At 39.3% G+C, this 16257-nt stretch overlaps 1 protein-coding gene across 2 annotated transcripts; it reads right to left on the bottom strand.

Moving 5' to 3' along the window:
* Nucleotides 1-348: 348 nt before the first annotated feature.
* Nucleotides 349-15797, bottom strand: LOC119894813 (P2X purinoceptor 1-like). Of its 2 annotated transcripts, none has more exons than XM_038707493.1 (13): nucleotides 15430-15797; nucleotides 8357-8501; nucleotides 6662-6733; nucleotides 6316-6367; nucleotides 4301-4388; nucleotides 4044-4124; nucleotides 3425-3566; nucleotides 3156-3301; nucleotides 2029-2119; nucleotides 1868-1933; nucleotides 1680-1775; nucleotides 1011-1055; nucleotides 349-912 (listed from the first exon to the last, which is right to left on the bottom strand). In XM_038707493.1, exons 1-13 carry the CDS (start codon nucleotides 15564-15566, stop codon nucleotides 910-912), a joined length of 1164 nt encoding a protein of 387 aa, XP_038563421.1. In that variant the 5' UTR covers nucleotides 15567-15797; the 3' UTR covers nucleotides 349-909. The 2 variants fall into 2 exon arrangements, with proteins under 2 accessions (XP_038563421.1, XP_038563419.1); XM_038707491.1 differs by having other exon boundaries at nucleotides 6304-6367; nucleotides 15430-15785.
* Between the last annotated feature and the right edge of the window lie 460 nt (nucleotides 15798-16257).

Below are 16257 nucleotides of genomic sequence, written 5' to 3'. Positions count from 1 at the left end.
AGGTCATCATTATATCCAGGAGGAGGGTTGTGGGAGAGTGACGTTGTACATACTATTATTATATAGCTGCTGTGTATCTTATGTGACTGTCCTGATGTGTTGAAGGTGCCTGCTCTCTCTGTGTTTCTGGATGTCTGTCTCGTGTCTTGTGCATTTCTTTGAATGTACTCACTCGCCTGTGTCAAGCTGCTCACACAAAAACAGAAGCATGGCACATCCCTGTGGAATGCAGTTGTCTCAATGTAAATATGTACCAATATATATATATATATATATAAAGAAAGCTATTTTTTGCATGCTTTTTGTACACTTAGACATAATCAAAGACAATAAAAAAGGAAATCTGAATTATTTTGATATTTTGCCTGTATTCCTATCTGACTACTTGCACTGTGACAAGAGAAAACTGTATTAATATTACTGTACATATTTTATCGAATTATTGATATATTGAAAAAAAAGGTGCACAGTGCACACAGGATGAATCACTGACAGTGGCACAGCCACACGTTACGTTTTGACAAACACTGTGACAGAGGTAATGAATGACTTACTGGTGGTTTGTGTACACACAGTACCAGAAATAATAGTTTCAACTGTATGGATACAGAGACAGTTAGGACATGGAGGTTACACCCCAACAAAAGCAAACTAAGCTACACCCAAACAAAACAGCTGAGCCACGCTAGGACTGCATACAATAGGCAGGAGGAGTCACAGTCTCTCATGGTGGCTGTAAGAGAGGGAAGATGCTGGTAGAAGATGTTGCTGAAGATTGAAGAGAGAAGACACGTGGAGAAGTCCTTTGACTCCAGGCAATTTAGAGTACTTGTGTTGTTGTGCAGGTTGTTTTGCAGGGTTTCAGTGCAGCACACCTTCAAATTAGAAGCTTCAAAGTTTGCTCCCAGGTCACTTCCACACAGAAATAGCAGATAAAGACGACATTAGACACCACAAAATGCAAAGCAAACAGGCTTTATTGTTCTAGGAATTATATATGAATCCCTTACTTTTGTCATTGCAGTATCTGTGCTAACTGCCTCTGAATCAGGGTCCTGTTGGATGAAAGTCAGATCCATAGGAGCCATTTAGACCTCTCAGGTAATGACAAATAGGATTCTCCTCAATTTCACATGACAGAATACATAAAGTAAATATATTATCTACTGTGTCTAGACTTCACACACACTCACTTTGGACTGGTTTGTGCCTTGGACTTGTCTTGCATTTGCTTTGAGGGTGTAATAGACGCTTGTGTCTAAACCAAGCAACTTGCTGTCATGCTGTAAATACAAAATGTTCTGTCTGCTTCAGGTAAAGACGGAAATTGTCTGGGTGGAGAGTGGGGGTCCGTTTTCTATCAGATAAAAGGCTGTACTGTACCAGATGTTCTGCACTGCCAATGGATATTATGGGAATAAACAGAGCATTAATCTGAAGGTCACTGCTCCTGTGTGCTAGTGGGGCTTCTAGTTTTGATGAATGAGGCATTCAATCACAAGAACTGAAATACATCCAAAAGATGTTCAGATACAGAATTACACACTAAATACCGTTGATGTCCGTCCTGTGTCTGCGTGGACCGTAATTGTTAAATGTCTCTCTGCTACCATCTTGTGTTGAACCATTACAACAGAATTTACAGTATAACATCACTGTATGTGCACCATAGAGCTTACCGGTGTTTGTGTGATTGTGTGTTTGAATTTCATGTTCTTGTAAAATTCTTTTTTCGGTAGCAAATAGAGCAACACCAAGTCACATACTACAGTTGCCTGAAAAAGAATCATAAATATATTAGTTTGTATACAAAGTATTCCACAGACAATAAACAATTATTGCATGTTTAAGTCAGGCTATAACATACCACTCCAAAAATGCCCACCCCAGAGCCTATAGCTGTCAGGGTTGGGATGATATCAAATTTTCCTGCCTGTAAGGGACAGCATGCCGATGATTGAAAATTCCCTTTGACTATTTCTCAAGTAAGAAATGGTCATAAATAAAAATGTTCATATATTTTCTCACCTGTGACTGCACAATGATATCTATCCTGATCCCAAATACTTTGAGAAGGGTTCTCTTCTGAACTTTGTCCTCCAAATAATACTTTGCATACCTACAAACAGCCATGGGAATCATTACAACATGTTATGTAGAATGTATTTACCAAAGTGTTATATGAATGTCTTTGCAATAGACAGTACACTTCTCCCATGAAATAAACTCTTGTAAAACACAGAGGGCTTTTAAATCTTCAGCTTTAACCAGTAAAAATGAAATTTAAAGTCACATCACCTGGTAGAATAAATTGTTCTACTTCACACAATAATGTCATGACATGGAAGACTTCCCATGCAATTATTGTCAATACCCTTAAAGCTAATTAGCCGAGTATTCTCAGAATACATTAAGCAATAGCAAGTGGCATTTTGAAAGCCATGTTGAGTTGTTTTACTGAAGGTAAACATCACAAACTCCTGGCACACCTGAAGAAGAGCAATATCAGGAGCAAACAGTGAGTTCAGTCTAGTCCATGGAAAATGATGTGAACAATAATAGTAATAGCTACTATTGTGACAGTAAATCATCAGTAAAATAAGTAATTCCATCAGCAGTATTTTGTTGATATTTTCAGGCAGTTAATGCAAATTGAACACTGAAAATGAATACTGAGTCACACCAGAGCAGGAAAAAAGGAAACTTCTGAACACAATGACCTGAAATATCAAACCTCTTAATTTTGAATTTAATTTAAAGTGAAGCTGCAGAAGGAAGGATTCAGGGTGACGGCAGGAAGCTGGGAATACATCTAACCTAGCTCTGTCCTAAGGTAATTAAGTCTGCCTCATCGGCACCTCTAATGCTCATTAAATAAACACATTATAGATAGTTTGTTAAAATCGTAGTGTAACAACAACAGTTTGTGGTTTTACGGGGCATTATAAAACAGAACCAGACTAGCTGTTCCCCACTTGTTTCCAGTCTTTATGCTAAGCTAAGACACAAGCATGAGTGGTATCAATCTTTAGTTTTCCCAAAATTTCAAACTAGTGCTTTAAAAGCAGCGATAACACCATTAGGTATTTACTGCAGTGTAAAAAAAACTATTTGTGTTCGAGTTTATGGTTATTCAGTGAAGTATATTTACCCACCTGAAATTGTAGCCCATTGAAGCTCTGGCTTTGTCTGTCTCATTTGGGTTTCCATACAGACCGTGGAATTGATACTTTGGTTTACAGTGTTTTACAGCTACATCTAGGTTACATGTCCAGTCGACCACAATACCAATGGCTCCTCCCTGTCACGACACAAGCACATAGTAAACAGTACATGTGCAGCTGTGATTAGATGGAATAGAAATCTGCCTCTCCACCAGAAAAATCCTTCCGGTCTATTAAGTGATCTTACGGAGCTAACTTACCTCTTTGGCTATTGTTTCAAAATTGAAGCCAGCCAGTTTAACTATGTCTCCCAGTTTAAATATGGGGCACAGAGGAGAATCCGTTGGATGATAAAGGCAGGTTTTGATGTACTCTTTATCAATGTTCTCCACCAGGTTACTCCTGAAAACACATTTGGTCATTACAAAACACAGTTATAGACACATTATAGTGTGTTGAATTTTCTCCAGGAAAAAAAAAACAGAATAAGGTCGTCTGCATGTTTTCTTGGGATCTCCAGTCCAAAAATATTGTTAACTGACAATCTGAGATTTACATTTTGCACAATTAAAAGCACAAAATTCTCCTTTGTCCCTCAGTGTCCTCAACAGCACGATCCACATTAAGTGGATTTTAAAAATAATTTTAGTAATTAGGCCTTTAAGAGATGCTTTCTTTAAGAGATTATGTCTTTAAGCAGATGGGCTTTCTTGCTTTTATGGACAACATCAGCTTTCAAACTTAAACTTGTGAAAGACAGATTAAAAACAGAAAAGTGATGTAAATGTTTAGTTCCTATTATGAATCAAGCTCCAGAAGCACTCATAATTCCCATAATGCAGTTCAAAAAAAGCTTTCATTGCGGCTTATATGAATCACCTTGTGACGCCAAATAAGGGGAAAGTTACAGAATTTTTGATGAACAGTGTGTAGTTCTCTGCAGACATCAACAGAGGAGGACTAGATGGAAATAAACAGAAGAGAGAAAGAATCAAACCCAGTATGTTGACCAGCATAAATCATCACGAATATTCTCGTGTACAATTACGTAATCCAGAATCATTACAAAATCAATCATCAGATGCATTGCATCAGCAACAGTTTACAGGATAAATAACTGTTGTGTTTTCACATACTCTGGGATGTTGCGATCGTTCTCCACAGGACACCAAGTCAACACTTCACAGGTCTTAGTGGCATTCACACAGACTCCAGTCATTTGTCCTTCAAATAAAAACATATTGGAGTTCATCGTTAGAAACAAAACTTCAACAACACTGGAGCAAGCATTAGGCAGACATACCATCATGTGTTTCGAGCAGCAGAAAAAGAAAGACATAGGCTTTCATCATCTTATCTTAAATTAGCATCAATGGCAGCAAGCGAGATATTAAAGTGAAGCAAAGCACACTCTGAAATAGCTGTTTCCTTTATCTGATCCGAACATATAATTTCAGTCCAAGTAATTAGCTTGAATGCAGGGTTACTTGTGGTTCCTAGAGTCTCCAAAAGTAGAATGGGAGCCAGAGCGTTCAGCTATCAAGCTCCTCTCCTGTGGAACCAGGTTCCAGTTTGGGTTCAGGAGGCAGACACCATCTCCACATTTAAGAGTGGGCTTAAGACTTTCCTTTTTGATGAAGCTTATAGTTAGGGCTGGCTCAGGTAGTCCTGAACCATCCCTTAGTTGTGCTGCTATAGGCCTAGACTGCCGGGGGATTTCCCATGATGCAATGAACTCCTCTCTCCTCTACTTTCTCTCCCTCTGTATGCAACCTCATCCCATTAATGCATGTTATTAACTCGACTCCTTCCCTTTCTGGTAGTCTTGTGTTTTCTCGTCCCTCTCCTCTCTCCTCCTATCACTTCCTGCAGGTTTTCTGGCTCTGGAGCTGTGGAGTCTGGATCCTTGGCTGCGGGTCACCTGCTGCCCCCGTGTTCCTGCTCGACACCTTCTGCTACAATTATTGTTACTAGTCCTATTGTTATTACTGTTATTATTATCATTAACATTATTATCATTAACACTACTATAAATATCTGTAACATTTTTCATTTAGTCTATAGCAACATCACCTTTACTGTCTGTACCTCTGTGTGTATACTGTGTAGGCTGCCTCCCTCCCCTCTCTCTCCTTCCATCCCTCTCTCTCTTTCTCTCTGTTCCTCTCTTGCCCTCTCTCTCTCTCTCTCTCTCTCTCTCTCTCTCTCCTTCACCCCCAACCGGTTGAGGCAGATGGCCGCCCACCCTGAGCCATGGTTCTGCTCGAAGTTTTTCCTTGCCTCTGTCGCCTAGTGCTGCTCTTGGTGGGAATTGTTGGGCTTCTGTAAATATCATCACAGAGTACGGACTAGACCTGCACTTTTATGAAAAGCGCTGTGAGATAACTGTTGTTGTGATTTGGTGCTATATAAATAAAATTCAGTCACTCTAATCATGTGCTGGATGAGTACATGTTTGGTCAACCAAGCTTCAGTCTCTGACCTTTCACTGGAGCCTAAGCTTGAGCTTTGGCTAACATTGGTCTCAATGAAGTTGACACAAAGGACTTCAAAGGCTCAGAATTTAACCATTGAGATGGAGGAAAATACATTTATGGAACTGCTATTTGACCTCTCAAATGATACTGTATATGGTTGGAAACTAGTCTGAATGGTATTTGTTTTTTTATGTCTCTGTGTGCTTATTTGCTCATGTAATTTATTGGAACTGTGTCTTTGCTTAGATATACACGCATGTGTCTGCTTGCTTAAGGCAGGGTTTTACTTGCACGCCTCAATGATCAACAAGCCATAATACCAACACACACTCTGTTGATTTTAAACAGTTTTTTTCTGTTGGTGCTGGACAAGTGTAATGCATTATTAGTCTAAATGTTTACCTTAGCAGCGACTGGGATGATTCCAATGTGATGTATTTTAGTTTCTGGTATCTGAGCCAGTCCTATAGCAGGTCTCAAGAGCCACAACCCAATTAGCAAATACACTGTTCCATAACCTGACATGATCCTCTACTTCTGTCAGGAGCCTAAATCATGGTCACTGGCTAAATAATACGATAAGATAATTTGGTCAAAGAAAGACCGACGGTTACTCAGTGAGGACTGCTGAGGTCACACACTGTCAGGCCATCAGGATTTACCATGTCCCGTACGTTTGAGACTCCCTCCTTCACAGTCACCATCTGAGCTGCAGTTGCCTTCCAGCTGTTGTAAACAAGAGATTTGGGTCAGTGTGTGTATACAACTGTGGAATGTGAGTGTACACAAACCAGTACATTTTAAACGTGAAAATAACATAAAACTTGAAAAAATAGTTTTAGTTTTAATTTATCGTGATATTTTGGAGCACACAGAAACTGCTGTTACCCAATTACACAAACAGTCTTGGAATGAGACACAGTTTCTGTTTTGTTGTATTATTTATGGAAGTGTACATGTCTGTGACAGAAGGAGAAATCGGAGAGGAACAGGAAATCAGGGAGGAAAAAGAAAACCTACCTCTGGGCACTTTCCCATCTTCTGACCTTCAGTTATGATGTAGTTTGTCATGACCACAAAAGATGAGTCTCCCTGAGATTTAGGATAAAAAGTAAAAGTAATGTGTTAAAACATTTTAATTTTATTTATTTATGCCATACAATGTCATAATAAAGGATGCTGTAGTTGCTAAGGCACATGCTAAAGTGTATTGTAGGTGCCTGTCAAATATTCTTCTGTTGCATCCCACTGGTGACCCTGCTGATGTCAAAAACACCTTCAAACTAAAACTTTTACATCCAGAAAGTCACTTTTTTATGGTCAGTTTTCAGCTTGAAGGAATAGATTGACATTTTGGGAATAGCTTTTTTTGCTTTCTTGCTGACAGATAAAAAAAATTTATACCACTCTCATATCGGTTTGGTAAGTATTGAGCTAGAGCCAGAGACTATTAGCTTAGCATAAAGACTGGAAACGGTGGAAAAAGCTAGCATGGCTCTTTATGAAGATAACAAAATCTTCATAAAGAGCATAAAAGTATAAAAACAACACTTTGTATCTTATATGCTGTTATGTAAGGTGTGGCGCCCCGTAAAACAGAGCCAGGCTAGCACTTGCTCCTCTATATGCTAAGCTAATCTAACCAGCTGCTGACTGTAGCTTTATATTTAATGAACAGGTACGAGTGTGGTATTGATCTTCTCATCTAAATTGCGCCAAGAGAGCAAATAATCATATTTCCCAAAATTTTGAATTGCTATTTTAGAATTATTGATATTATTTATATTTTTGATAAACATTTTGACCATGGATAATCTCTTTTATGTCCGTGGGAATTTTCTTGATGTAAGTAGTATCATTGGTATGTCATGCTTGACAAGATACTGGGTCCTAAACCACAATATCCTACTTTGGTGTGTTAGACCATTACATTTATTACCATAATGGCCATATTCAGAGCATAAATAATGGCCTATTTGATTATGTTTCTCTCAGACTAACATAGCTACATGAAAACATCCATAAAGATAAAAAATAATGACCGCCTGGGGAATACTCACAGACAAAGAGTTAGATTTCAGAATAACTGGTAGCTGATCCCTACCTGATCAAAGCATGAGTCATTACACCAAAGTGACCTTTTTATCTTGTTGGTTGGGTTTATCATACCAAGCATGTGTCCACACCCAGACCTCAAAGCAAACACAACTACAATTTTCATTGTGTCTCTTTATTTCTTTCCCACAGACAGCAGGGCCCATCAACATTTAGGTTAACAAAGAAAATAGTTTGAGTCTCCCTTTTGATAGATAGTTTTCATGTTGTATGCAATGAGTTTTAAAAAGCATGAAGACACCTTGATGTTGACAAAGCCAGATTATCATTAGGGTCAACAGTAACTTTCATCTGTGTGTATCTTTGTGTCGTCAATGATTAGATCTGGCAACATCTAGCCAACATGGATGTTTTCAAAGCATGACTAAACCTTCTTTATCTGATCTTTGTCACGCTCTGACCAGTGACCAGCTGTCTTCAGGAAGTAAAGAGTTTCGAAGATGCTTGTCCGATATCTGAGTCAGTTAGGATTAAGTAGATCTATTATCCTTACAATGGTCCATGACTTTTAAGTGTAAAACAAATTCTTGACCAAGTAGGAGTCATGTGACATTAAATGTTCCTGCATGCATGAAAGGCTTCAGCCAATCAGTCACCAACCTGTGAAGGGAAGACGTAGTCCGCCACGTCCCAGACCATCTCATTTCCGCTTGCATTGGTATAGCTCACTCCACTCATTTTGCCGAAGACCGAGCTTACTGCTGTATCTGATGTCTGGTAGCCTTTCTCATAAATGAACACCCACCTGTAGGAAACACAGAAAGCATCCTGTCAGGTGTGTCAGCACCTCAGACTCCCACTCTACTCCAGCCAACCATCCTACCCCACAAGCAAGGGCATGTATAGCGGTGATGTCGACGTTCTGCACCCAACGAGAACAGATACTTCAGTCACAAAATTCTGAAAACATTGTTGGTACTCATTTTGCTAGGTACCGAAGGTACCAGAAATCAGGAAGATGGCGACAAGTGCAGCTGCTGAAATAGCTCAGCCTCAACTGGTCAAACAGAAAAGAGTATGGAAATCGGGATGAAGTTAGTTTTGAGGCTGTTTCTTTCCATAGCTCTGTGTCAAAGCCTCGACTTCTCACAGTTGGAGAGCTAATGTAGGCAGACGTTTCACAGCTTTGATCACCTGAAAATCACCAAAGATGACAGTAGCAGTTTGCAACCCTAAAAATTGAATGCTTGTCCAATGTGCCTGTCACTATTGGTGGAGTTAGGGACCTGTCTCAGAATCACAATCCAGTTCAATGAACAATTACTTTTTTGTTTTTCAGAATAAAAATCTCAGACAACTGCCAAGATAGATAGGGACCACAACATTTAACACCTGTGAGTGTGTAAAGAAAAGTTAAGTTAATTAATTTAATAATTAATCATCAAATCACCTCTCATCTCTCCTGGACATCCTCTCACAACAATAACAGTAGTTAGTTGTTTAATGATCAAATGTTTTTATTAAAGTAGTGTATGTTGAAGTACATTGGATTTATTGTTTTGTTTTTGTTTTTTACCATGGCATCCAATTGGTATGGAGAATTGTGAAATTTTACTGGTTATCAGTATAAACTACTAAATTTCTGGTATCGGGACATCCCTACACACAACAAATCCCAATGCCAAAAGCATTCCTCACAGGGACACATGCGCAAGTGATTGTGGTTGTGCTATGTGATTGCACTCATCCCTTGGACTTGAGGAATCTCAGTATGTGACATTTACTTGTATATTTTTATATATGTGGTAACTTCCCAGTTTCAAAATATGTTGCGTGCCTTTTAAGAAAGTGAAAGTGGCTCAAATAGAAAGTAAATTTTATCCTTTGTCACAGTTGTGGTTAGTAGACATGGCACCTGTGAACAATAATGAAACTTTCCAGCTGATACAGATCCACAGATAGTATAGAAGCCTATGAGAAGGGAATCTGGATGGGATATTAAACTGTCAGCTTGGATATTTATCAGTGCAATGAGATACAAACTATCCTCCTCCAAGAATACTGATTGTGATAATCAGTGGTTGAAAGTAACTTAATAAGCTACTTTATACTATCACTTTACCACATTACAGATGGAAATATTGTACATTTTACATAAAAACATTTGATACAGTCTCTCACAAAAGTAGCCTTTGGAAACCCTAAGCGGCTATCGATTCATATCTTTATTTTACTCCGTTTTCCCGTGATAACATGATAATTTTCTCGTGATCTCGAGATCACTCAGTGCACGTTTGAAATTAACTAATGTGAATCACGGAAGGAGATGTGAAACACGAGCAAACTCAAGCTACACTCTTTTAGTGTTTTGGTAAGCCTGTAGGCTAGCTAAAGCTGCTGCCGCTCCACGTGACACCGCAGCTGCAGCAGAAGACACAAACTTTGAAGTTACTGAAACACAGAAAACGAGCCAGATTAGGCTGATGCTATCGTAACGTTACCTGGTGAGTGAAAATAGCATATAGGCCTATGTTATCATTAACGCTATCATTAACGGAACTGTAACAGCATTGTTGGTCTATTGAATTGAAACTAGAACTAATTAACTAACATTAATGTGGTGCATCAATGAATGCCGGATACTGTGTGTGTGTGTGTGTGTGTGTACAGTAGTAGCAGTTCCTGGATGCTTGCTCATGCATTTAAGACGATACAATGTGCACCCTCACATTTTTCTAAATATTTGATAATATCTTTTCATGTGACAACACTGAAGAAATGACACTTTGCTACAATGTAAAGTAGTGAGCTTACAACAGTTTAAATTTGCTGTCCCCTCAAAATAATACATCACACAGCCATTAATGTTTAAACCGCTGGCAACAAAAGTGAGTACACCCCTAAGTGAAAATGTCCAAATTGGGTCCAAAATGTCAATATTTAGTGTGGCCACCATTATCTTCTAGCATTGCCTTAACCCTCATGGACATGGAGTTCCCCAGAGCTTCACAGGTTGCCACTGGAATCCTCTGTCACTCCTCCATGACGACATCACGGAGCTGGTGGATTTTAGAGACCTTACGCTCCTTTACCTTTCGTTTGAGGATGCCCCACAGACGCTCAATAGGGTTTAAGTCTGGAGACATGCTTGGCCAGCCCATCACCTTTATTCTCAGCTTCTATAGCAAAGCAGTGGTCGTCTTCAATGTGTTTGGGGTTGTTACCCTGTTGGAATTCTGCCCTGCGGCCCACTCTCCGAAAGGAGGGGATCATGCTCTGCTGCAGTATGTCACAGTACATGTTGGCATTCATGGTTCCCTCAATGAACTGTAACGCCCCAGAGCTGGAAGCACTCATGCAGCCCCAGACCATGACACTCCCACCACAATGTTTGACTTTAGGCAAGAAACACTTGTCTATGTACTCCTCACCTGGTTGCCGCCACACACGCTTGACGCCATCTTAACCAACAAATAAGTTTATCTTGGTCTCTTCCAACCACAGGACATGATTCCAGTAATCCATGTGCATTATCTTTAGAAGAGGCTTCCTTCTTGGACGACAGCCATGCAAACCACTTTAATGCAGCGTGTGGCGTGTGGTTTGACCCTCCACCCCTTCAACCTCTGCAGCAATGCTGGCAGCCCTCATATGTCTATTTCCCAAACACAACCTTTGGATATGACACTGAGCATGTGCACTCAACTTCTTTGGTCGACCATAGCAATCTTCTTATAGTCTAGGCCATCTTTATGTAGAGCAACAATTCTTTTTTTCAGATCCTCAGAAAGTTCTTTGCCATGTTGAACTTCCAGTGACCAGTATGAGGGAATGTGAGAGCGATAACACCAAATTTAACACAACTGCTCCCCATTCACACCTGAGACCTTGTAAAACTAATGAGTCACATGGGAAAATGACTAATTGCACCCAATTTGGACATTTTCACCTCCCTCACAGGAGGGTATTCACATTTGTTGTCTAGCAGTTTAGACATTAAAGGCTGTGTGATGTGTTATTTTGAGGGGACAGAAAATTTAAACTGTTATACAAGCTGTTCACTTACTACTTTACATTGTAGCAAAGTGTCATTTCTTCAGTGTTGTCACATGAAAAGATATAATCAAATATTTACAATAATGTGAGGGGTGTACACACTTTTGTGAGATACTGTAAGCTTACAAAATACAATGCTTTGCTAAAGATTAAACCAGCTTGTTGATAGTTGTGGCCCCTTGTCATGTTTTACATGTCTGTGAGTTGTTTGCAGTTCTACCAAAAAGACTGTTAACTGTTTTAGGCAATGTTTCACAAAAAGGCAAAGATTAGATAAATGTACAAATTCAAAAAATGAACACTAATGTATGTAGCAGAACAGTTTCCTCTCTCCTCACTCATTAATTATCTCACTACCCTTCAGATTTATCTTGTGAGCCTTTGAAGGGTGCCAACGCTCAAATTGAGAACCACTGGACTAAACTACCTAATTATATAAAGCTATTGCTTTTGTATTACTGTATATTGTCCTCTATGTATGGAATAAATACTGTCCCAAATGTATTGTAGCTGTGTGGAAAAGTTTTGTACTCGTGAAAATGTTTTGTAGCTGTGTGGAAATGATTGAATGTACATCTGAATATATGAAATAGGCCAAACTTTACCGGGACAGATCGGTACAAAAAAAACTACAGTTACAAGTACTTTTGTCCTACATTTGACACGTTCTACTGAATAACCAATGGGGATGCTCTAATTAACAACGTCATTTGACTATCCAATCAGGAATATCAGTTCACCATCCAATCACGGATCAAGGGAGGCTCAGAGGAGGCTGCTTGATGTGTGGTGGACTTTTCTTCCCATCATACTGTGGCACTGAGATTAGTGTTCATTTTGAAAAAACATTTACCTTCAACTAATCACTGTGAATGTAATGGCCTAACATTTTTCTCAACTTAAAAGTGACAAGAATGAATGAAAACAACATTGTGGTTTGCTGAAGCTGCTTTTCTCAATTAAATTAGTATTTGTCTTCTGATCTTCCTAAGAGATTTGCTTTCAATCGATATATCAAATATTTTCAAAACCATTCATGCAGAGCAGTGTCTGGTAGGTGCACTCCCAAACCATAGCTGGCCATGAATGCATCATTTTTCATATATGGGAATAAACTACTGATTTCCTGCTGATTTAAATTACAAAAATAAAAAGTAAAATAGAAAATGTATTTATGGCAAGTCTACGGTTAAAACAGAATCTAATGTTCCTGACAAGCTGACCAGTGGTTCACCGGTTCACTGCTACCACCTGAGAAACAGGTGACTTCTACTCTGGCCTGTCAGCCTGTTGCTTGAATCCTGAGGAGGAGAGTCTGGACAGCTTTGTAATCACATCTCCTTCCACACACACCACCGACCGACCTTAATTTGGTGACAGCTGCAAAAGGCAGGTGACAGCGGGGAAGAAAGCAGAGGAAGAAGCTCTGTTAATGTCTGCAGTCTGTGGATAATGATAAATCAAATTCATTACACCAGTTCATGGGTTCCCCGTAACACATAACAACTTTTGTAGTGAGTGCTCACCAAGTATTCTAGAGCAAAACTGCCAGCAAGCTAACTCATTTATCAACAACCATTATTTTGAATCACAAATAATGTATGTAATGTAATAATGTATTTTTCATTGTAATTAGTACTATTATTTACATTCAAAAGATAAACAGACTTAAATTAACGTTTTCCTTATGAACTATGCTGCGCACCACATGACTGCATGATGGCTACAGATTCTGTATTGACTGCTGTTTTTTTGTTTTGTATTATTGGCTTTGTAATGCATCCTCCATTTAGTACGGCGCTACATATTATGTTTAACTGTGTACTGACGGCAAGCAGTGTCTAAAAGAATGACACCTTAATATGATGCCATAAGGGGCAGAATTGCGGTTTCTCCTTGAGCAGTAGTCTATGATGGCATTTTTCAGGCTATTCAAACTTAAACTTTGTTGCAATATCGCAGAGCTCTGTGACAAGTAGTGGACTGCTGTGTATGTGTTTGCGTGAGAGAGGGAAATGTTGGACCACATTATAAGCAATGATGTCTCTCTCTCTCTCCCCCTTATTATTTATTTATTTGTTTATTTATCTCCGCTGGTAACATTAGTTAGAGACTCCTACGAAGCTCAGATTATAACTCGAACCCTGCCACACACACAACAGCAGAACATAATTTCTGCTTAAACACAGACCCACACAATGCTGAACCAGAACAAAAGACACTATCATAAAATACAGGCTGCATTATAATCTCTAATTCCTAATTCTTATTATTTCAAGGTTTAAATTGTAATTTACTCTTTTTTTTAAGCAAATACCCCCTTACCTCTTGCTCATGTTGACGGTGAATAAAATGTAATCTGCGTGCAATAAAGTAGTAGTAATACAGTTGAAATGACACACCTGGATTAAAACATTTTTCAATTACTTATTCAGGTGAAACTCACAAATTCCAGTGTGAAAACAAGTGGCGTGCTTATTGTAAAAAGACTCACAAAAGACTAAAAATTGAATAAGAAACTAATACTTACTTTCACTGTTCATGCCTAAACACCAGTGTAAATAACGATTAGATAAAATATTCATTTTGTAGTGGTAATGAAAGGTCAAGTCAACATTTGAAATGAAAGGGCATCTATCAGCTTGACATCATCAGATAGCTCATTTTAAGTAAAAGCAATGTTACAATAGTTAGCTAAACTGTCACTTAAAGTTAAAAATGACCAAAAATGGAACCAAAAGAGATTAAATCTTCACGGTAGTTCCGTTTTTATAGATATATGCACAATGCAAACCAGAACCAGACTTCACCTCAGCTTACAATTTTTGAGGTTTAAAATGAAAGAAACATATACACCATATCACTTGTTGTGATCTGACTTTGAGGATTGTCAAGATTAAAGCACCATGATGACGATATGGACAACAAAGAGAAACCAACAGTGGGCAATTTTCAATTTGTTTAAATGCTTCCCTAGCACATGCCTCACCGTGTTCATCACACACATCTGCCTGGGTTCTGCTGCTCAAAGGTTAAGAAACTCACTAGGAAAGAAAAATCACATGCACAAACGCAAACAGTCCGCGAGTTATTTCAAACTAACAAAAGCAGAAACCTACATGATGTGCTTTGAAATGAGATCAAGAAAGAACAGTCAGCAAAAACAATCAGTGTGAATTTCCAGTGAATGTCTCCAACATTTCCAAGCGTTTGGTGATTGTGTGCGTAGGTTAACAAGCATGCTGCATTTTTGTTTCAACTTGATAAAAGCACATAATAAGAGTTATCTGTCCTCTGATCTCACGGTCTGGCTCTCAGCCATTACATTCATAACAATTTACAGTGTAAACAGCACCTGTCAAGTTACAGCATGTCTCTTTGACCCTTGGTGGCACCCTCCAAGATGTCAAATAAGATGTCTTCCTTTTAAAAAATATGTTTTCTAACAATTTGATCAGCACATGCGAAATGAAGACATCAGGGTTATGTCATGCTAAACATCCCAGGCAGCAAAAAAACTAAGGTTGTTCAAAATCTGCAGGGTCACCCTAAGAGGTCATTTTGCATGAGATTGTGTCACTGAAAACAAGCTGACACAAGTAAGACAATGCAAGCCCTCTCTGCACTCAAGTTTACTTGTCGTCCCCCTGACAAAAGGATGAATATGTGGGTCTTACCCAATAATGTAAGCCAGGACCACGACCTGGATTAGGCGGCACACCACTCCCACTTTCCTGTTCCTCACCAGCACCTGGCGCGGCGTCTCATACTCAAAGAAGAAGTCCGAGAGGGCGTTGGAGATTTTGCTCTTCATCTTCTCTCATCGACTGACCCACAGAGAGGAGGGTCTCTCTCTTCACCCCACTTGCATATAAACACCCAGACTCCACTTTTACCTCCTGGTCACCTCTGCCTCATTCCTCACCAATGGCAAAGGTCCTCCGCCTCTTCTCTAGTAACGTCTCACAAGCTTCATGAGAAGTGTAGAACATCCTCCCTCCCACACTGCTCTCTCTCTCTGCCTGCACAGGATCACTCTCTTTTCAGTCAGTCACTTGGGTGCATCACTGCTTGTGTCACATCACTGTATCTCTTGGCTTTTGATAAATGTAGCACACAAAATGAGTAAAAAGACATTTTTGGAATTGATTCTTGAGGGTGGTGGCTAGTTCAAATAACTCAACAGCTGCCACGCAAGGAATCCTCTCTCTGTGCAATCAAACCTTATCGTTTGCACCAACCCTTCCTGCATGCCAGAAGCCACATAAGCTCAACACAAACACACAGTGTGTATGTTATAATTTAGCTTGTTTGCCTACTCTCATGTCACCGTTTGCAGACATTAAGCCTTCTTGTGTTGAATCGTTACATTTGGGGGCACACGGAGAAACAGTTTGGGTTTCTCATTCCACTCAACAATTCACGCTCTCTCCTTTCATATACTGCGAGGAGCTTCACATTTTTAATGTTTCTTCTCAGAGGAAAGGAAAGTGGCAAAAAAGCAA

The sequence above is a fragment of the Micropterus salmoides genome, unplaced genomic scaffold (assembly GCF_014851395.1).
Source record: "Micropterus salmoides isolate LMB-PRFRI ecotype aquatic unplaced genomic scaffold, ASM1485139v1 Ms_hic_scaffold_9, whole genome shotgun sequence".
Classification (NCBI taxonomy): Eukaryota; Metazoa; Chordata; class Actinopteri; order Centrarchiformes; family Centrarchidae; genus Micropterus; species Micropterus salmoides.
Note: the sequence above shows the minus strand (reverse complement) of the source record. Positions and strands in the feature narration are given on the sequence as shown.

Coding starts and splice junctions, on each gene's coding strand:
- LOC119894813 (XM_038707491.1), bottom strand. CDS start 15,566: ATGAAGAGCAAAATCTCCAACGCCCTCTCGGACTTCTTCTTTGAGTAT. Junction 3,567..4,043: donor CCCTTATTTGGCGTCACAAG/GTGATTCATATA, acceptor ATGTGTTTTCAG/GAGTAACCTGGTGGAGAACA. Junction 3,302..3,424: donor TTGAAACAATAGCCAAAGAG/GTAAGTTAGCTC, acceptor GTGTCGTGACAG/GGAGGAGCCATTGGTATTGT.